Source organism: Sciurus carolinensis, chromosome 2 (genome assembly GCF_902686445.1).
Source record: "Sciurus carolinensis chromosome 2, mSciCar1.2, whole genome shotgun sequence".
NCBI lineage: Eukaryota > Metazoa > Chordata > Mammalia > Rodentia > Sciuridae > Sciurus > Sciurus carolinensis.
The window spans coordinates 170,214,955-170,237,184 of NC_062214.1; the positions used below are offsets into that span (position 1 = coordinate 170,214,955).

The following is a 22,230-nucleotide window of genomic DNA, read 5'->3' on the forward strand; positions in this document are numbered from 1 at the left end:
TCAATCCCTAGTACCACCAAAAATAATAAATGAATAAGTAAATAAATAAAATGTTTCAAATCAGTAATCCAAGATTGTATCTTATATGAGAGAGAGAGAGAGTTCGCAAAATAAGTGTAAAAAAAGGAAGTTATAAAGATACAAGTCAATAAATTTGAAAACAATGGAAAAAAAGCTGGCTCTTTAAAAAAAATCAAGTTGAAATTCCTTGAGGAAGACTGACAAAAGAAAAATCTGGACATAAAACAACTTTTGCCAATATCAGGAATGAAATGAAATGTCTATCAGTGCAACCAACATCTCCAGTGTAATACAGTGGTACCATGTTCCCACATAAATTTGATAAGTCAGGTAAAATGGAACAACTCCTTTAAAACACTACCACAACTTACCCATTAGAAATAGAATATTTAAATAGCTCTATAATATTGAGAAAATTAAGTCGATAATTTTAAAACTCTAAAAATAATCTACAGAACCAAATGGTTTTACTGGAAAATTCTACCTAACATGTAAAGAAAGGTCTACACAGTTTTTCCAGAAAGTAGATGAATACTTCTCAGTTCATTTTATGAAGCCCTGATGACAAAGCTAGAAAAAGTATGAAAGAAGAAAACTTCAGGCCCTATTCCTCATGCATGTACATTCAGAATTCCTGGATAAAATATTAGCAAATGTAACTCAGTAATTTATATATATATATTATATATATATATATATTAATATATATATTACAGACACATACCCAGTTGGGTTTATTCCAAAGATGCAAGACTGGTTCAGCATTCACAGGTAGATAAGACTCATTATGACTTACCATACAAGTGTGTAGATTCACTAACAGGCTAGAGAAAGAAAATCACATGTTTGACAAAATTCAGAGCTATTCATGGTTTTTAGAAAGAATAGAATAGAAAGGAACTTCCTCTTGATAAAGAACAGCTACAAAAAATCTACAGCTTATATCATACAATGGTAAGACTGAATATTTACGAGGGAAGAATGTGTTCTGTTGCACTCTTACTCAGCATAGTTCTGGAAGTTCTCATTGAAGTCAGGAAAGAAAAGGAAATGATAGGCATGTAGATACAGGAAAGAAAAAATGAAACCATCCCTATTTAAGATAACAGAATGTTCTATGTGTGAAACCCTTAAGAATCTGTGAAAACTTCCAGATCTGCGAAGTGTGTTCAGCTAGGATGTCACCTTACAAACAGCTAATTACTTTTCTTTCATGAATGTGTGAAAACTGAAATTAAAATACAGTATCATTTACAATCCCTCTTTTAAAAAAGGAACGACGATATTTGGGCATATATCTAAACATGTATAGGACTTCTGTGCAGAAAGTTGTAAAAGACTGATGAAATCAGAGATGACATTAATAAATGAATGGGCACACTATATTCATGCCTTGAAATATACTCTTTTCACATAAACTTTAAAATAATCTTGTCTGTAATGTAACATGGGCTCTATTATTATAAAACTTGTATGAAAAGGCAGAAAAACCAACAAACAATTTTGAGAAAGAAGAAATAAAAGCAATTGTTCTACCTGGTTTGACGACAGAGCTAAAGTAATCACCACCGTGTTATTGTGAAGGATAAACACATGGGTCTGTGGAACAGAATAGAAAACCAGAAATAGCCCCACACAAATGTATCCAGCTGATTTTTGGCAGAGGCATTAAAGCAGTTCAAAGAAGGAAGGATAGAATTTTCAAACAGCAGTGGGACAATTGGACATCCGTAAGCAAAATAGTAAGCCTTGACCTATTTGTGCCGTACCTTATACAGAGATTAATTTAGATGAATCATGGATTAGAATGTAAAACTGAAGTTTCTGATAAAAACTTTAGAGAAATCTTTGGAACCTTGGGCTCAGTGAAGACTTCACAGACATGACACCTGATTCAAAAAATAAACAATGGAGAAGTTGGAGTTCTTCAAATTAAAAATATCCTACAGTGCTTTTTCCCTTGGATATTTGCTGATAAGTGAGAGTCATGGGCTTAAGTCTAGCATAAAGAGTAGGTAAAATGTTAGGAGGCTGTTGAGAGGTTTTAGTGGCCTCATAGTCTGTAGATGTATAAAGAGAATTCAAGGCTCACCAGAGAACTCAAATCTATACAACAATCAAAGTGAAATTCCAGAACCAGAAAGAAAAGTAACCAAAAGTTAAATCATCTGAAAGAAGAATGAGTTCTACTTACCCGTCTAAAAGTAGATGAGTTTAAGAGCACAAGTAGACACAGCAAAAGGAAAGTAGATGAGGACAAGTTACCAGAAAAATTGTAACTAAAGAATAAAGACAAGAAAGCACAGAAAATGTAGAAAAGTGTGTAAAAAAGCATTTGAGTCACAGTGAAATACATATATGTAATTGGATTTCCAGGAGAGGAGACAAGGGTACAGTATTTGGGAACACAAGCAATATTTGAAGAAATACTGGTAGAGAAATTCCTAAAACTAGGAAGAATCACACACTGAGACAGAACCAAGGAGCTCTGTCTGTGCTAACCAAGGTTATTTAAGAAGTAGGCCTATGGTAATAAAAACTGCTGAAAACCAAAAAAAAAAAAAAGAAAAATCTTCAAGTAGCCAGATGCAAAAATGCCTTCACAGAACAATGTAAGAGACAATTGGCTGTTAAAATTAACCATTTGCTGGGCTAAAAAGCATAAAGAAAAAACAGAAGCCAGGAGACATTTGTAGAGTGCTGAAAGAATGTAACTCCCAACAAAGCATTCTTCAAAAATGTAGACAAATTATATTGTTACATTGTGTGCATGTATTAATATGTAACAACAAATCCCACCATTATGTACAACTATAATGCACCAATAAAAAAATGCAGACAAAAGTAATTTATAATGAAACAATTAGAACCAGATTGCCCAAGGCTGTTGGATGATGCAGGGATGAGTGGCAAAGGGGAGCTAGGAGCTGTTAGGGTCATGGGAATGTTAGGAATTTTGATTGTGGTGGTAGTTTGTCAGAACTCATTAAATTGCATGCCTCAAATATTTGCAGTTTACTGGTCAGAAATGGTACACCAATAAAGTTTAAGTGAAAACTGAAGGAAGATGTATGCTTCTGGCCACGATTAAGTAAGAGGGACTAGATTTATTCTCCCATCTGATACAACTTTAAAAACTAGACAAAACAATGAAACAGTGGTTTCTTTTTTTTGTGACATCAGACATTAGGCAACAAAGGACAGTGAAGTCTGGGAATTGGGCAACAATTGAGGTGAACCCTCAGATTTTTCCAACTTACTGTCTGAAGCATTTCAAAGCTACAACTTGGGGAGTGCACCCAGCTGAAGGCCAGGGGCCCTGGAGTTGAGACTGAAATGTGACTCCAGGGAGGTCAGAGGGCTGCAGTTTGCAGAGCAGAGTATCAGGAACAATGAGAGCTGCACAGTCTCCCTCAACCAGATTGCAAAACCTCATCATTCACATGGCCTTGGATTGAGTCTCACAGTGCTCTTTGCTCAATAGCAGGACAAAATTTTTATTATAGTAAATCCTGCCCAAGTACAACTGAATAAAATTTAAAAGAAGAACTTAAAGGATCAGACTATTTATAAATAATTCAACTATCTTCCAGAACGAAGCCCAAGAACACTTATAGAAAAAGAATCATATCTGCAATGCCCTCCCCAAAATAGAATATGAACAATATCCAGCACCCAAAAGGAGGATGTCTAACAATCCAGTCATTGATTGACCAAAAATTACGAGCAAGAAAATATGACCCATAGTAAGGGGGGAATCAAATCAAAACCCACCACAATGGCACAAATTTCTTTTTGTATGTGAGGAAGCTGGAGGAAAAGTTGAATACATTTAAGTAGAGATCTGGAACACATTAAAAAGTTCCAAATCCAAATTGTAGATGTGAAAATACAATGTACAGAGTCAAAAAATGTCCTGTTTAGGATTAACAATAGTTAGACAATGCAAGAGAACAGATTAGTGAATTTGAGGACATAACAGGAGAAATAATTCCAAATTAAATACAAAAGATTAAAGAAAAGCAATCAAAAAACCCACATGAATGTGATGAGACTCTCACCTTGGCATAACAATACATAAGAGAGTCCCGAAAGGAGTTAGAAAGCACCTGAAAAAGATGAAAGAATGGCTCCAAATTTTTTATAGATGTAAACTCTAAACTCACATATTCAAGAGTAAGAAACATAGAAAACTGCATCAAGATGCATTGTTTCTTTAGGGGTGTGTGTGTGTGTGACAGACACACACAGGGTCTTGGGTTACCAGGCAAACACTCTACTACAGAGATCCATTCCCAGCCATTTACATTTTATTTTGTGACAGGGTCTTGCTAATTTGCTGAGGCTGACCTCAAACTTGTGACCCTCCTGCCTCAGCTTCCTAAGAAGCTGGATTACAGGCATGTACCACTGGGCCCATCTAAGAGAAAATCTTAACTGTAGCCAAAGGGGAAAATTTTGGCAGACTCTTTAAAAAAGAAGATAACCAATAAACATGGGTAAAGGTACCTCATTTCCTTAGTCATTAAAGAAAGGCAAAATGAAGTACAGTGATAATAGTACTCAAAATTTTTTTTATTTTTATCTTTTTTGGGGGGGGGCCTCAAACTTTTTTAGTCTTAGAATATCTTTATGCCCTTAAAAGTTATCAAGGACCCCCAAGAACTTATGCTTATGTTACTTTTCTGTTTGCATTCATTTACCTCATTAAAATTTACGGGGAAATATTAAATATTGAGTCGATTCTTTTTAAAATTGCAATAATAAAGCAATTATATATTAATATAAATAATGTTATATTTTGTGAAAAAAGTCTAAAAAATGTCAGTGAAAGAATAGTTTTGTTGAACATTTTTGCAAATCTCTTTAATGTCTGCCTTAATAGAAGGCAGTTGAACTCAACATCTGCTTCTGTCTCTCTGTTGCAATCTGTTGTTTTGGTTGGAGTGGATGAAGAAAATCTGACCTCACACAGTGTATGTGCTTTGAAAAGGAAGGAGTGGCTGGTGGGGCCCACCTGTAATCCCAGCTATTCTGGAGGAAGCTGTGGCCAGAGTATTATAAATTCAAGGCCAGCCTCCTCAAATTTTTACAAATGGTCTGGGATTGTGACTCAGCCATAGAGCAGCCCTGGGTTCAATCTTCAGTAATTGGGGGGCAGAGGGAGTATTTCATGATTTCCCAGGTAATTGTGGATATTTTTCTTTGATACAGCATCAAACTCAACAAATGGTAGTTTCCTAAAGATTAATCTGAATTAACCTGAAAACCGAAGTGTACTCAGTTAAGTTAAAAATTCATTGACTTCTGTGTACTTTTGATGGGTCTTTTGCCCATACGTGATTTTATAACTCCATGTGTCAGTCATTTGGAAAATATTGGTTCTCTTATGCAGATTGTGTAAAGTGTTGACTTAGTTTATAATAATAAAAATATCCCACTGTTAACATAAACATTGGTCTTACTAGAAAAGTTTTTAAAGTTGGGACGTTCTCAAGCTCATAGTGATAGGTACAAGTTTTTAACAATTAAAATTTTTGCTGTAATGTTTGAATTCTGTAATCAGCAAGAAATATTATTAGTTGTTTTCCTTGAAATAACAAGCTCCCTGTTTTATTTCCAAGAAAATGCCTCTAGATATACAAAGTAACCAGAGTTTGTCAGCTGATTTTTCTTTCAAACAAAAATTGTTTTAATTCATTTTTTATTTTTGCTATAACAGATTACCCCAATGTAGAGCTCTAGGGGTGATTCTGAATCCTACCTTTGTACCTTCTAGAGACTGCGCACAGTTCTCTGCCTCCCATTTCAAATCTAACAGTGTTTCATCCCTCTTACCCTGCCACCAGTGTTAATCTCTTGCTGACAATCACCCATCATCCTGTACCCCCCGTCCCACTTTCAGGACATTTTGGCCATCGAGCCCACTTGGGTAATCCAGGATACACTCCCTGCCTGCTGATAAGCAATCTTAATTACATCCATAAACTTAGTTCTCCTCCGCCACACTACAAATGCATATCCACAGGTTCCAGGGATTAGGATGTAGATAGCTGGAGGAGGAGGGAATCATTCTGTCCCCCACAGCCTTCTGTGAATAAAGCCACTGGTTCAGCTTGCAGATCATTCAAACAAGGGCTTCTCCTTGAGGTCTCTGTCGTGCTTCAGTAGGCAGCAAAGGCTTCGTGCATATTCCCCATTTCATCACGTAGAATATTAACGAGTGTGTACCCGCGTGTGTCGACTTAATGAAAATCACTATTCATCAAGGACATTCTTGCCTGCACTTTTTGCGGTGATGGCAGGTGTACAGTGAAGTAGAATACCGGAGTGCTGGTGTAGTTGTGTCACTGGTGTGATTTGTGTGAGGTGCCAGCAGTTTGGCTCACCATCAGTGCTAACGTCAGGTGACCTCTTGATGTTACTGTCAAGACTGTTCAACATCATGGGTCTCCCCCAGAAGAGTCTCAGAGACCCTCAAGAGTTCATGGTCTACACTTTGAGAACTGTTGCAGTGACAGACCTCCAGCATGTCACACCTCCTAACGTTCTAGATTAAATACTAAAGGTTTCATTAAAACAGGGTTGTCCTTGTGGTATGTGTCACTCAGTGTCCTTCCGTGGCTGTAACACTGGGGAAGATGGGATATAAGTTTGAGACTTCTTGAGGGATATCTGAGACCTTCATTCTGTTTCTACTGGTGAAGATTCAAACTGTTCCTGCTGGTAAAGAGCTGTGACTTCTGCAGCCATCTTTCCAGGCACCTAGGACTGTGTCAGTCAGAGTGCAGTATGGGTGGGCTATTCCTTCACCAGAGTGCTTGGGTCCAGTGTGTTTCTGATTTCAGATTTTTAGATTGTGCAATATGTACACAGACTTTAGTGGTTAAGCACCCCTAATCTGAAAACAAAGCCTGAAATGTTTTGAGTGTCACAGCAAACCCAAAAGGTTTCAGATGTTAGAGCATTTCAGATTTTGAATTTTGGGGCTAGGGATGCTCAGCCTGTATCTGTTGGTTTGATTCTGTGTTGAAGTGCTTGTTTCATGAGAGAGAGTCAGGTTTGTACTGTGCTTCCCAGCTGTGGAAGTCCACATCAGTTTCGGTAGTTGTTTACTTTGCTGAGAGTCAAAACCTTTATCTCAAAGCCTTTGTCCTGTTTGACTGATGGTCTTTTTCTTTTTCTTTTTTTTTTTTCACAAACAGAAACATTTGTTTAGTACCTAAACAGTTCTATCAGTGTTCCATATGAACAGTTTATCTGCAAGCATGGAATTACAATCACTCATTAAATGACCTAGAGATTATCCAAAGCAAAACTGGATAAACCCAGTGTGCTCCAGGTTGACATGGTTATTCTGTCAGAAGCATTACATTTAAACATTGTGTGTTCACATACATAAACCCACATGGACACATTTGTGTTTCTCAAAGAAAAAAATACCCTTTTATATAAGCTCATAATGATCCGGAATCTGCAAGCCGCTGCTCTCACTTAGTGGCCGTTTGCTCCCTCTCTTGGAACATTTCTGGTTACGTTCCCTTAGCTCCTCCTTCAGGTCTCACGTTCTTTCAAGGAAGATGCTTACTAACTAAGGGTTCGAGAGCCTGAGTTCAGACTGCCAGCCACCTACATTCGGTTTAATTGGAGTAGAAATCAAGGATACAGTCAGATTGTCACCTGAGGAGGACAGAGCAGGCAACATTTGGCACAGTTCCACACTGGAGGAAATTTAACATTCTAGTGAATTTCTTAATCCCTTAAAGGAGCATTCCTTTCAAGCCAGCAAAACCAGTTGGTTCTTCTCTCTGTGGGAGCTCACCAGGGTACGGGTATAAGGAATCAATGAAAGAAGGGCACATTGTCTTTATGTCCTTGAAGTCTGCTTGTCCAGTGCTTTCAGGGAGGTTTCCTTACTTATCTTCTTTCCACAGCAAACTGTTTTTTTTAATAGATAAAGTGAACCCTTTTGAATGTTTCACAGTGAAATCTTAAGCTTTATCTAAAAACGTTTAAAAAAGGCATCCACAAATCCAGCGTCACTGAAATTTTTCCGTTGAGCAGAGTGACTTTACATTGTTTGCATGTAAAGGCAGATCTGGGAGGCACAGCCACACAACAAAGAACTCCTTCCCCCATCCTTATTATGTCATCTCTTTGACAGTTTTTCCTGCAGGAAGAAAGTCAGGCACTGCTCAGTCCTTGGACCTGTCTGTGTTAAGGACTTCTTTGTAATAGACATAAAGCCGCCAGGCTTGGTGGCGTAGGTCTGTAATCCCAGCAGCTCAGGAGGCTGAGGCAGGAGGATCATGAGTTCAAAACCAGCCTCAACAACTTAGTGAGACCCTAACAACTTTAGTGAGACCCTATCTCAAAAAAATTCAGAAAGAGTGCTGGGGATGTGACTCAGTGGTTAAGCACCTTTGGGTGCAATCCCTGGTACAAAAAAAAAAAAAAAAAAAGACATAAAGCCTATCACCAGTTCTTTATTTGGCAAGCCCTAATAGGGAACTCAACTGATTTTAAAGCCAAGAAAAACCTCTACCCATGAGAATTGCCCTCCTAGCATTAGCCTACTCATTTAACCCCTGAGGACGGTATTAAATGTCAGTGCAGCAAGTTTAATCTTGATCTTTGTTTCGTTTTTTTCCCTAAGTGTGGCATGCAAAAAGTCCCACATGTTCCTGTTAATAATTTAAATGAAGCAGCAATAATGTCAACATGTATATGCATTTAAAAATATTCAACATCAATTTATCCAGCTATTTGTGAGTTTCAAACTCAGAATTTTACCTTCCACCCACAGGAGTAGGCAGAGTTAAGCAGCATCAGTTCTGTGCAATTATAGAACTCCCAGGGAGCCCTGGTATCTACAAGCCACGTGAAGGCTGTTGAGCTTCCTTGTCAGCAGTGCAGGGTACTGAGGATGGGGAGAGAGCAAGCAAAGGTTTATTCCCAGTGCCGTTCCATGTTTCAACTATCATGAACCATTTGGTTTAGAAAGTCAGAAACAATAGTTCAGGTCCATATTCCCTCCATGTACAATGGCAGGGGCTGAGTCTGTTTCAGAATTCAGAAATCTTTAAATTTTAGAAGGGTAACAAAAGGTATATGCCCATATATTAATATTCCTGGTAGGATCTGGGACAGCACCCCACAATCAAGCATATGAATATTTATACAGGGGGAAATATGAATATTCACACAAGGAAAAATAAATTAAAATTACTGATGTCAGCTCCATAACAAATTTTACTGCTAAGTGTGTTTGCTTAGATTTGGTTTTTACCTTTTGGTTTCAGAATCGTACATAAGAAGCTATGGGCCAATTTGTGCAGTGATAGAAATGGGGCAGGACAGGTCAAGTCCTAGTGATATTTAACAAAGCCATATCCATAAACTACAGTTTTTAATCTTGTGTCCCTCCTTCCTGGGCTAGTTCCTTTCTCTTCCATTTTGTGACATTTACTTTGCTTCTCTGTCAAATAGGAGTAAGATCTGCATTGTGGACTATTGTGAGAATAGGAAGATAATCATATTGGACACTGTGCATGGTGTTGGCATATAGTAGGCATTTAGTAAACACTAGTTGTTAAAATTTCTCCTTGCTAGGCACAGTGCCAGGTAATCCCAGCCACTCAGAAGACTGAGGTAGGCTCTCTTGAGTCCAGGTGTTTGGAGGTAGCCTGGGCAATACAGTAAAGCCTTCCCCCCATAGTAAAGCCAGCCCTCCCCCTCTCTCTCCCTCTCTCTCTCTCTCTCTCTCTCTCTCTCTCTCCCTTTAATTTTATTTATTTGTTTCTATTAACTTTTTTTTTTGGACCATGATAAGTTTTTTTAAAAAAATTTTTTTCATACATGTATATAGGGTAATAATGTCTGTCTCAATTTACCATCCTTCCCATCCCCACCTGCCTAAACCCCTCCCCTTACTCCCCTCTGTACAATCCAAAGTTCCTTCGTTCTTTCATACCCACACTCAATATAGATCATCATCCGCTTATCAGAGAAAACAATTGGTCTTTGATTATTTGGGATTGACTTATTTCACTTAGCATGATCTTTTCCAGTTCTATCTGTTTACCGGCAAATGCCATAATTTCATTCTTCTTTAAGGCTGAGTAATATTCCATTGTGTATATGTACCACATTTTCTTTATCCATTCATCTGTTGAAGGGCATCTAGGTTGGTTCCATAGTTTTGCTATTGTGAATTGAGCTGCTCTGAACACTGATGTGACTATGTCACTGTGTAGTATGCTGATTTTAATTCCTTTGAAAGCCCTGTTTCTTAAAAAATATTTTATTTATTTATTTATTTATTTAATTTCACCTCTTCTGGGGCTGGGATTGTGGCTCAGTGGTAGAGTGCTTGTCTGGCATGTGTGAGATACTGGGTTCGATTCTCAGCACCACATATAAATAAATAAAATAAAGACCCATCAACAACCTAAAACATTAAAAAAAAATTCACGTTTTCCGTTCTTTCTTTCTGTTTGTTAGATACAAAATTATTAACAGAGTGGCTGCAGTGCCAGTCTGGAAATAGGAAGGGTTAAAAATTGTCCTGATGCCACTAAATTTCTATATTGCAAACTAATTTCTAGTTAAATGTCCAGTTTTCTCCTAAAACTTTGCAGATTGACTCTACTTTTTTTTTTTTTTTGATATGATTGTTACTGGCAATTGTACCCAGGGCCTCAAGCATGCTGGGCAAGTGCTTTACCACTGAGCTATACTCCAGCCTTTTCTAAAAGTTTTTTTTGAGACAGGGTCTCACTAAGTTGCAAATGCTGTCCTCAAACTGCGATCCTCCTGCTTCAGCCTCCCAAGTCACTGGGATCACAGATGTGTGCCACCATGCCCAGCATGACTAGACTTTCCAGTGATGAACAGTTGTTTCAGTTAGTGTCATATCCTATTTAAATCTGGCGAGTGCTTCATTTTAACTGTATTTGAATAAGGAATGTTTGCCACCAGTTGATTTGCATTTTGAAGCCTCTTTTTGAGTTTCTCTTCAGGTTCTCAACTTTTAGAAAAACATTTGGAATAGAAATTTCTCTAAGTACCTTGTTGACGATGGTAGTGTTTTGACAAAATTATAACCAAGATTTATAATTTAATATATTGAACAAGGGTCTTGAGTGACAAATCTTCTCTAATTTTGCAAAAACAAACAAACAAACAAACAAAACCAACCAAGGGTATTAATGAACTTTTAAGTGCAAAACAACTTATTTTAAAGTATGTTTTATGAAGTGGATCTCTAATTTTAAATTCACAAAGGCTTCACTTTTTCAAAGGGAGTAATCATTACAAAAGAATGGCTCTTTGTTGTTAGATCATTTTTTAAAGCCTCATTTTGTACTTTGTAATCTGTGAAAAGAAATATTTCCAAATATCAACATCTGTTCTAATGATGTATAATCCTAACATGCAGGACATTTGAATTTATTTTCCTGGCCTTTTTCTCTTCATTCATGAGCATTATAGATGTATGTTCCACTATAGTTTTGGATCAGATACAGAAGAATCAAAACAGAAGGATTTCAAGAGAAGGAAGATTTTAGCTGTTTGCTGGGCTTGTGTCCCAGGACTTTGAGCATTGAAGGGTGACAGAGAGTACCTGCCTACATTCCTATGCATTGTGTTGCCTGTCTCCACAGCTCAACTATCAGCAGAAAGTGGGCATCATGTACTGCAAAGCAGGACAGAGCACAGAAGAGGAAATGTACAACAACGAGGCAGCAGGCCCAGCCTTCGAGGAATTCCTTCAGCTGTTGGGAGAACGAGTTCGGCTAAAAGGATTTGAGAAGTATCGTGCACAGCTTGACACCAAAAGTAAGGAATTCTTATACCTCCCACCATGCTTGTTTTCTGCCTGCTAGGCTGATGTGCATCTGCCAGATCATCCATAAAACAGCATTGCCACTTATTGCAGAAAATTGCAGGCGATGGAGGCGAGAAAGTCAGAGAGGAAGAATGTAGCACCAGAGCAGTCGAAGCACATAATCAAAGTAGCCAGAATTGAACTGCAAGAAAATAATGTCAGAGGTGTGGAGGGGGTAAGGCAGCAGACACAGATCATACAGAATCACTCCAGGATAGCACTGCACAAGTTTTATCACATTAGCTAAATGCTGGGGTGATTCAAAACTGCAGGAACTTACAACCATCTGATTGCAAGCCCTAGAATTTTTTACTTCATTAATTCATTTTCATAATTCACATGCTTAGCCATGTAGTCAGCCTTCGTATGTTCTACTTGTTTATTTTTGTATTCTTTGTAGGAGGGTTTTCGTTGTTTATTATTATTGTCCATGGTCTATCTTAATCTCCAAGGAAATAAACTTTTTAGTCTGGCTCATATAGTATGTTGATTAAAAGCACAGTAATGAAGCATCTGTTTAATTATAGTGCATGAACCCATGGGTTTGTCCACTCCCATTCCCCAAGTGTCAATAAAATAGTTAAGTTCTCAAATATCTATTTTGGTTAGGATATGTTGGCTTCTGCTGCATGTCTCCATGGAGGCAGTTTTAAATTTTATCTCTAAATTCATCCATAGACACCTGTGACCTGTTTTTCTTTGAGAGGGTCTTTGGATTAGCACTTCTGTATTGCAGTCTATAGTAATCTCTCTTATTTTCTGTACAGGAAATTAAATAAGGAGTTGAGTCATGAAAACAGAAAAGCATTCATAAACTCCACCGCAGGAAGAATTTCCTGTTGCCATGGTTTTGCTGTTGCCAACTTGGAAACGACTTGCAAGAGAGACTATTAAAACCCATAAATAGCCTAGCCTCTTAAATAATTTTAATGTTCTATACTGTGCTTGCAACTGCATAAAATGTTAAATCTCTGTAAGCCTTTTTATCCAAAATATTCTGGTATTCAGCCTGTTGTCCTAATTTGTTATGTTGTATAAATCATCATCACCATAAAGAGCTGTTGAAAGAATCTGAGAAGAAAACATATTAAGCATCCTGATTTTGTAAATGAGTGGTCAGATTGGGAGTTGATAAGAATGTGTATTATTTGTATATTTATACATACCCAGCCACCTCCTCATGATGAAAGGTAATGTGAGAAATGTATAGCTGAGATATAGTTAAGCAGTGTTGGCATCTAAGAAGGCAATGGAATAAGTAAAATAGGCACTTTGTGCAAATTTTGCCCCAATATCCCAATAACTTTGAAGGCTAGAAGGAGATAAACCTAGATTGGCAAACTGCCTCTAACTGCAGTTTTAGAATTATGTAAATGCATTTAGCAAGGAAGTGTTCTTTTTCACTGAAAAATACTTCAACCATTTAAAACATCTCCTGAGGAGGATTCAGTTTCCTTTTCTGCCCTTTCAGAGTGTGTATTAGTGTGCTTTTCTTCTTTGTAGCAAAATACCTGAGGCTGGATGATTTGTAAGGAAATGAGGTTTATTTGGCTCACAGTTCTGGAGCTCACAGTTCAAGAGCATTGGGCCAGCTTCTGCCTGGCTCTGTGAGGTCCTCAGTGGTAGATGGAATATAGTGGCAAAAGTACATGTGTAAGAGGTCACATGGTAAGACAGGAAGGCAGAAATGGAAGGGCCATTCTTACTCCTTTTATAATTATCCATTTTTATGGAAATTCACTCTGCTAGACCAATGCTAATCCCTTCCAAGAATAATGCTTCCAGTGAAGAAGTTACTTATCCCTTTCCACTGAGTCTTGCCTTTTAAAGGGTCCACCACCTTCTTTTTTGATACTAGAAATTAAACCCAGGGGCATTTAAGTACTGAGCCACATCCTTAGCCCTTTTTATTTTTTATTTAGAGACAGGGTCTCACTAAGTTGCTTAGGGCCTCACTTAGTTGCTGAAGCTGACCTCAAACTTGAGATCCTCCTGTCTCAGCCTCCAGAGCCACTGGGATTACAGGCATGTACCATCATACCCTGCCGTACCACCTGTTAATACTACTCCATTGGAGACTAAGCCTCCAGCACATAAACCACTGGGGGGCACACTCAGACCTTATCCAGACCATAGCAGGGTATAGATTCCTAACAAATGAAACCTAAGGACGGTGTTTTCACTTGATAGCTCCTGCTACGGCAATATGGAAAATATTCTGAGCTAATAATCAAAACCCAGTCTCATTCTTTAAACCTCTGTTAAATAAGAATAGACCACCAAGGGGTTGGGGATGTAGCTCAGTGGTAGAGCACTAACCTAGCATGTGTGAGGCCCTGTGTTCAATTTCCAGAACCACAGATATACAAATAGGAATAGGCCACATAAATAGGCAACGGCCAGCCTCTGTATGTTCAGCAGCCGCTGACCTGGCCCTGATACACCAGCAGTAAGACTATTCTGTGCTCAGTCATAATCTCATCACATTTTGCCTAACTTTATTTTGTGTTGTGTAATCCTTACAATTCTGGAACAAATGCTCCTAAGGAATCATTCCTACTGGAGATCTCACTTGAATCCTTGGATGTGTAGTTCATTAAATTAAAATGTTATTTGCTATTAACTTACTCCTTTATCTCTTCTATTCTACCTCCTGCTGAGTCTTCAGTTACACATGTGTTTTGTCACTCTCTTGTGTACTATAGGGTGTTGAGGCTCTACTTATTTTTTTTTTTTCAAAATTTTTTCCTCTGTGCTTCAGTTTGGATAATTCCTGCTAATACATCTTCAAGCCTATTGTGTGTTTTTTCCCCCAGTGTCTTAATTCATTGTTAATTTAATCCAGTTTCTGTTAAGGTATCATAATCGTTAGAGTCAGAAGTTGCATTTGGTAGTTTTTTTTCCTACATTGCATTCTCTCCTCATCAGGATCACGTCCAAATCCTTGAATATTTTATAATAGTTGTTTTAAAGTCTTCATCTCTGTTATTTTGGGTTTCTATTAGTGATTTTTCCCCTGCTTTGGGTTACATTTTACTACTTCGTGTGTCTTGTTATTTTTATTAGATATTGGATATTGTGAATGTTTGATCATCGAGTGTCTGGATTTTGTTGTCTTTAGAGTTGAGTTTTGTTTGGGCAGGCGGTTAATTTTCAGAGCAGCTTGATCTTCGTGAACCTGATTTTTAAGCTTTGTTAAAGCATACCTAGGATAACCCTTCGTCTCTGGCTAATTTGGATCTATTACTAAGGCATGGCTTTTCTTGCACCTGGAATACTTGTACATTCTATGAGGTGCCTAATGTGGCTGGTCAGAGCTCAGATGTTTTTCAACTCTGCGTGAACCGTGGTAGTTGTTTGGCTCACAGTTCTTTGCTTTTGAAATTCAACTCCCTGTCTGCAGTTTACTATTCACCCCAGGACTCAAGGGGGACCCCTCTTGAGATTTCTGATCTTTTGCTCTGAGGTTTCCTCCTCTTAGGCTCTGTGCCCAGCACATATCAGTCTTCCTGAACTCCAGCCTCTCCTGGCTCCCGCCTTCAGCGCCCTGCCTTTTATCATCATCCTGAAAGTGCCTCTAGGTAGAAAACAGCCAGCTTCTTCAGTTTTCTTAGAGACCCCTTTCTAACGCTGCCTCGTGCCCACTGTTTGAAAACACTTGGCTCAGGCATTTCATCACGTTTTCTCATTACTGACAGTGGGAAAGTGACCCAGTGCCCTGTTATGTATGGCTGGGAGCACAAGTCCCAGATGCTTTGTGTACATAGGTACCATCTCACCGAATCCCTGCAAAACTGCCAGCTACCATTTAACAGAATTGGCTTCTTTAGAGTTACCAACATGCTCATGCTTAGATAACTGGTAAGCATTAGGGAAGCAGAACAGATCCTAGTGGGTATGGTTAATGAAGTGTGCAGAGAGCATAGTGTGAGCCCCAAGCCTGGGCATTTGGTTCCGTCTTTCCTCTTTCAGTCCCTTAGACTAATCTCATGAGACAGCTCTACTTGTCATGTGTTGTGATTATATTTGGATTTACTTCTATGAAGGAGAGAGAGGCTGGGGAAGGAAAGGATTGATGGGGCTATTAGACCAATTCTTCTTTTTCATGATTATCTGTACAAAGTCCATTTCTTCATCTCAAAAATAAGGACTTGGAGCAGACAAATAAGCTACAGATAAATATATCATAGGCTGGACAAGCCTTCTATTGAAGAAATCTTCAGTAGTAGATTTTTTTGCCTCCTTTTTTTCCTCCTCCTTATTTGAATGACGTAACCTCTGGATAATCACCATTCCCTCACAGTGTGATAAATACAAAAATAAACTTCTCACCAAGCAGTTTCTTTTTGGAAAGTAGGGAGACCACCCTCATTTTAAACTGCGCTCATGGGTTATTATTCAGGGAGTCATTTCCTGACTGAGTCTTGCCTGTCAGGCCAGCGCCCTTGAGCCTTTCGAACTCTTCAGAAAGTGTTCCTTCAGAGCCTGCCCTTTTTAACATGTTGCAGTTTAGTGAATCTTGTCGCCTCCTCCATTTTTCAGTGATATTGTCAACAAACAGTTGAAATTCAGAGACTTACATTTTTCATAAAGAAAATGAATCCTCCTTTATTGGGAATATTTGAACTCTGATAGGGAAAAGTATAAAACTAGCATCACTTAAATGCTTTGTATAAGCAAAGGGGCTAGTCAGCATTCTCGATACTATAGAGTGAAGGATTCTTTTTAAGGAAACTACACTTCTAACTTCAGCCGAATAAAATTATACACTCTTGCTAGCACTTTTAGTGAGCATCTTTTATGGGCTAGCTCTTTCACATACTTTATTTCACTTAATCCTCTCGACAGAGAGAATGTTGAAGAGTATAGAAGTGAAGTGACTGGTATGTAGTCATTGGACACGTGATACTGTTGCCATCCCTGATCAGGTCTTCTTACTTCCAAGCTGGGAATTGTGTAATTGCAGTCATCCTACAATGTGAGCAGCGGGTAGAAAATAGTAGTGACTGACTCTAAGAACTAACTCCACACTCTTCTGTTCGTGTCAGTATGCTAGTGATTTTGAGAAGCCTTGAACCCCAAGTACATTTCTTAAACTAACACAGGGTCAATTTGCCTGTCATAGCAAAGGGTAATACTACAAACTCTTCTTGATTTCATCTTCCTTGAAGTAAATTAACCTATCTCCTGACCAAGGTTAAAGATACATTTTTTAAAATTAGGAAATATGTCAGATGCCAGACAGGTGGAAATCTTCACTTCCCCAACTACTTCATTCACCAGTGAATCAAATAGTACCCCAGGGTCCAAAGCATGCTTCATCTCAAATACATGCCAGCATTCCACAAGTACATGCCTGGTGCCTTCTGTGATTCTGAGCAGCCCTGATCCTGAAGGAAGGTGACACACATGTGAGATATCACTGCAGCATAGGATCTTTAAAAGAGTATTTTAAACTGTGGATTAGAATCAGATCCACATCCTATCTGTGATTTTTTCCTTACATTTGATATTACTTTTCTCCTTTATTTATTTGTTTGTTTATTTATTTATTTATTTCTCGCAGTGTTGGGGATCAAATTCAGGGCCTCACACATGCTAGGCAAGCACTCTTATCACTGAACAACATCCCCAGCCTCCTTAGATATTTAAAATTGAGGACTTTCCAAAAATCAATTTGCATAGATACTTTCCTTTATCTAGCTTTTCTTAAACATTCTTTAATGACTATGAAGAAGTTTCAAGAAAGTCTTAATTACTTTTTCCTCATTCTGATTGACACACATACACCATGTCATCCAGGCATTCTCTACCTAAAAGCAAAAGAGTCAAAAGAGAAGCCAAGGACAGCTGTGGCACTGCCTGTACCTGGGAACTGCGTCTGCAGACTTAATCAACCTATTTATCCCATCTCCAAGTGGAAATGCTTCCCGTAGGATATTGTCACTTACCTACACCTCTTAAAGCAGCTGAGAATATTATCATTCCTCAATTATTCAACGTCTTCTTCTTATCCTCTAGTCTGATTCTTGGAAGTTTTTCTTGCCATGACTTAACCACCGAGTTCGGACTGTATGAGTGAGTACAGTCCTCTCCCTGGTGGTGAGTTGGAGGTGGGTTGTGCGATTGTCGAGATGACCTATATCATCCCGAATTTGCTATTTAAGTATGAAAGCCCATAGACAAATATGAAGTAGTGCTATTTTTCCATCCCTCTTCTGCAAGCACATTTTGTAATTTAGAGATTCCTCAATATATATTCTCTTTGACAAATAAAAAGGCATTTTATCCATTTCTGTAATTTTCATCCTGTTAAGACTTTCATAGTTTCAGGATTTCTTAGTTACTAAAAATATAAGAAGTCAGGTGTGGTGGCTCATACCTGTAATCCCAACAATTCGGGCGGCTGAGACAGACTAGCCTGGAAATCTTATTAGCAAAATCCTGCCTCAAAATAATTTTTTTTTTTTTTTTTTTTTTTTTTTTTTTTTGGTGGTGCTGGGGACTGAACCCAGGGCCTTGTGCATGCGGGGCAAGCACGCTACCAACTGAGCTATATCTCCAGCCCAAAATAACATTTTTTTAAAAAAGGAAAATGGATAGAAATGTAGCTCAGTAGTAGAGTGCCCCTGGGTTCAAGTCCCAGTTCTAGGTGGGCAGGGAGCAGGGGAATAAAACCAAGAACAAGAACATTGGATGCTTTATTTTATTTTATTTTATTTTTAGAAAATATAGTGAACATTCTTTTTCTATTCTCCCTGGTAAAGTTTAACAACTCTTTTATGTACATAGTAATTTTAGAATTTATTTCTTCTCAGAAATTTTTGTTTTGACCCTGGTTTTATCTCCGAAACTTTTGAAACCATTTCCAGAGTGTTGGAAATTCTCAGCAAAACTGTGGGATTTCCAGAGATCCCCAGCAAATGCCAGTCAAGTAGCACATGTTGTATGAAATGAAACATGAAGAGGAAAGAAAGGGCTAGAAACAGAAAAATAAATTATTTCTTGGGTTGTCTTCCATATTAGTTTTCTTCTCTGTCAGTAATTCTTTTTACATTAGCTATATAAAACAAAATGTTATAAATGACAATCTTTTTTCTTGCTCATAAATTTTACTTAAAATTTACTTGAAACACAGATAAGTATACATCAAAGATGGCCCATTCACCTTAAAGTTTTAAAATATACTAATCAGTTCTGCAGATATTTATAGCAGGGATCCTTAACCATAGATAAGTTCTTACTCAAGACCAATCTTAAACAGTTCCATTGACTACTTTATTGTAGTAATATGCTGCAGTTGTTTGTGGTGGTGGTCATTGACATTTATAAGATTCTTTTCTTGAGTAGTCATACATGGGTACATATTTCTGCAATTTTTGAAAATAATCTTTGCTTCTGTTCTATATTTATTTTTAAACCCTAGCATTTCATACTAGCTTCCAAATTAGTATCTTCTAATAAGCTCAAGCTTGAAATCAGGTATCTAGAATACCTTTCTAAAGCTGTCTGTAAGACAAAATTGTAGTCTGTGCTTGGGGCAGTACCTAAAGGCCATGGAGCTACTGCTGTGGAGCTACTGCCTTAGAATTGCCTGGAGTGTTTATTTAAAAGATTTCTCTTTTGAGGCCCCACACCTAATATGCAGTACTTCTGGGTTTGGGGCCTAGAATTCTGCCTTTTAAACTGACTCTGCAGCTGACGCTGTGCACGCTAAATTTTGAGAACTGTTTGTCTTATAGCATCTTTCTCTAAGATGCAGTGAAGTGTTCTGGTCTTCAGAAATACAGTTGACGGGGCTTGTGCCCAGGATGAAAGTACTTCTGTTCCTTTTGTGGCTTGTAAAGCCAGGTCTTCCAAGTCTAAACAGATACTCCCTTTGATTTGGGTAGTGAGTAACTCTCTGGTTTCTAAGTATTTGTGGTCACATTGATTCTGAAACTCTATTTTTGTTTAGGCAGTAGAAGGTCTCCCCTCCAACTCCTTAAAGAAGGTGAAAGTACAACACATACTTAAGTCTTTAAAAAAAAAGAAAAGTTTGGACATTCCTAAAATACCTTTGTTCTTCAGAGTTATAGGTTTGTTAAATTATCATCTGTGTGTTGAGAAGTTGTTGTTCTTGAATTGGAAGTATTAGAAAAAGTTTCTTACCTTGACATCTATGTGTAGAACAGGAATCAGGGAAGTTGGATAATAATTTTGCCATTATTTTCACAGACTTTAGGTCAAAATTTAGAAATTCCTTCAATTGTGAATAGAGGCAATAAACCATTGTACTACTAAATGCTGTACCTGTGATTCTGTTGTCCATAGAAAGCAGATGTTTTCATATCACATAATCTACTGGTGCAGTTATCTCAGAATATTGCTTGTGCTCATCACTCCTTCAAAATTATAGTAGAAATAGATGAATTATTAAATCTTTATATATATGTAATATATATAAATTTTATTGTAGTTTTAAATTAATGCATTTTCAGTATAATTGATTTATTTTGAAATACACCTTTTTATTGTATTCATTAACAAATACTATTCTGAGATGGAATCCAATTCCATAGGCCTCCTAGACTGCAAAAGAAGATAAGTTATTTTAAAAAAAGACTAGTACTAATACCTGCATTAGGTCTTGTTTAGACCTTTTCTTTCCAAATAATTTCCTTGCCTTTTCTTCTTTTTTCCTGAAGTACTTATCTTAAATGAATTAGTTTTCCTATTCTTATACTCTTTTCATCATTTTGTGTTTTTTCACTGTAGCTGACTCTACTGGAACCCATTCTCTGTACACAACATACAAAGACTATGAAATTATGTTCCATGTGTCTACCATGCTGCCCTACACACCCAACAACAAGCAACAGGTAAGAGATCCTCATGTTATCAGTGCTTCCCCCCTTATTTGATTTTCCCCAGAAGCCCAAGTGACAAGTTTGTAAAATCTGAAACCAGAATTTAGTATTGCACCTGTCACCGCAGCAGGAAGCTTTGTGCTTTGTGGAGGTAAGGAATAGCAAATGAGCTGAAAACAAATGAAGAGACACAGATTCTAGGTTAACAGCCAGCTGGATGACTTTTTGAATTAATCATTTGCTTTTCACCCACGGGGATTGAGGTTTTCATGAAATCTGAAGAGAACAAGTTGAAATCATGGTGATTAGATGACTCTGCAGGGTTGCAAAGAACATGCAGGAAGTGGGTGAAGTTTCTCAAGAGGCCAGCGCAGAAAGCAGCAAAGGACTGATTCTTCGCTTAGATTTCAAAGGAGAGTTAGTCTACTAAGTACCTAGAGAGAAGTGTCAGTGGAATCTCAGAATAATGTTTGTCTTAGCATCTTCATTAGGAGATGGCAAGGAACTAAAATAATAATTGCATGTGTGTGAATCACACACATAGTCTCTCTCAAAAAGATCTAAAAGGGGCTGGGGAGATAGCTCAGTCGGTAGAGTGCTTGCCTTGTAAGCACGAGGCCCTGGGTTTGATCCCCAGCACCCAAAAAAAAAAAAAAAAAGATTTAAAAGCCCAGTGTCTCATTACTAAAATTTGAGATAGTAAAATGCAACGACTAAGAAGTAAGATTGTTTCAGAGCAAAATGGAAACTGGCAGTATTGTTTTTGAGAATATGTGGTAGTTTTTTTTTTTTTTAATTCAAAATAAATGAGACCAAACTGAAATTTAGAACAACCTGAGAACTAGAAGACTGTCCTTTCAAAGCTATTAAAAACATGAGCAGTCCAGTTTTACTTGTGACCTTAAAGTGGATATAGATTTTTTTTATTGTCAATTGTTGTTCTAACAGAACACAGGCCAGCTGCAGAATGAATCACATCCTCTTCCACAGAATTTCACCAAACACTGATCTAATCTAGCATTTCATCACTTTAGGTTTGATTAAATTACAAATCTAGGTAACAAAAGTTTGCTTTCATGATTATCATATTAATCAAAAATAGGATGCAAAGTAACAAATCAACTATAAATCTGAAATAAACCTGTTTTAAGATAAATTCACTAATCTGGACTTTGTTGACACTTTGTCTTATGCAAACCCCAAGTTCTAGATTTCTCTGAGGGGGAAAACAAAAAAACAATACCATGCTAATAAGAAAGATAGGCTAGACTTCTTATTCTGACCAGTTGGTAGATTAAAAAAAAAAATTAAGAACTTTAATAAATGATCTTTAATGAAGAGGTAAAGACTTATTCTGTCTGATTACTCAGAAGAGAAAGAAGAGATTCATGAGGGTAAAAAAATTTAATAAGATTCAGTTATTTCTAACTAAATTCAAGTTGATATTTAAGTGGGAAACTATTTTAATTA

General features: G+C 37.6%; 1 protein-coding gene across 1 annotated transcript in view; it reads left to right on the forward strand.

Annotated features, from left to right (window-relative positions):
* Sipa1l1 (signal induced proliferation associated 1 like 1) overlaps positions 1 to 22,230 on the forward strand; it is a 367,944-nt gene that overhangs the window by 268,501 nt on the left and 77,213 nt on the right. The window contains 2 exon segments of the mRNA XM_047538302.1: positions 11,688 to 11,862; positions 20,669 to 20,772. Coding sequence (XP_047394258.1) covers positions 11,688 to 11,862; positions 20,669 to 20,772 — 279 coding nt within the window.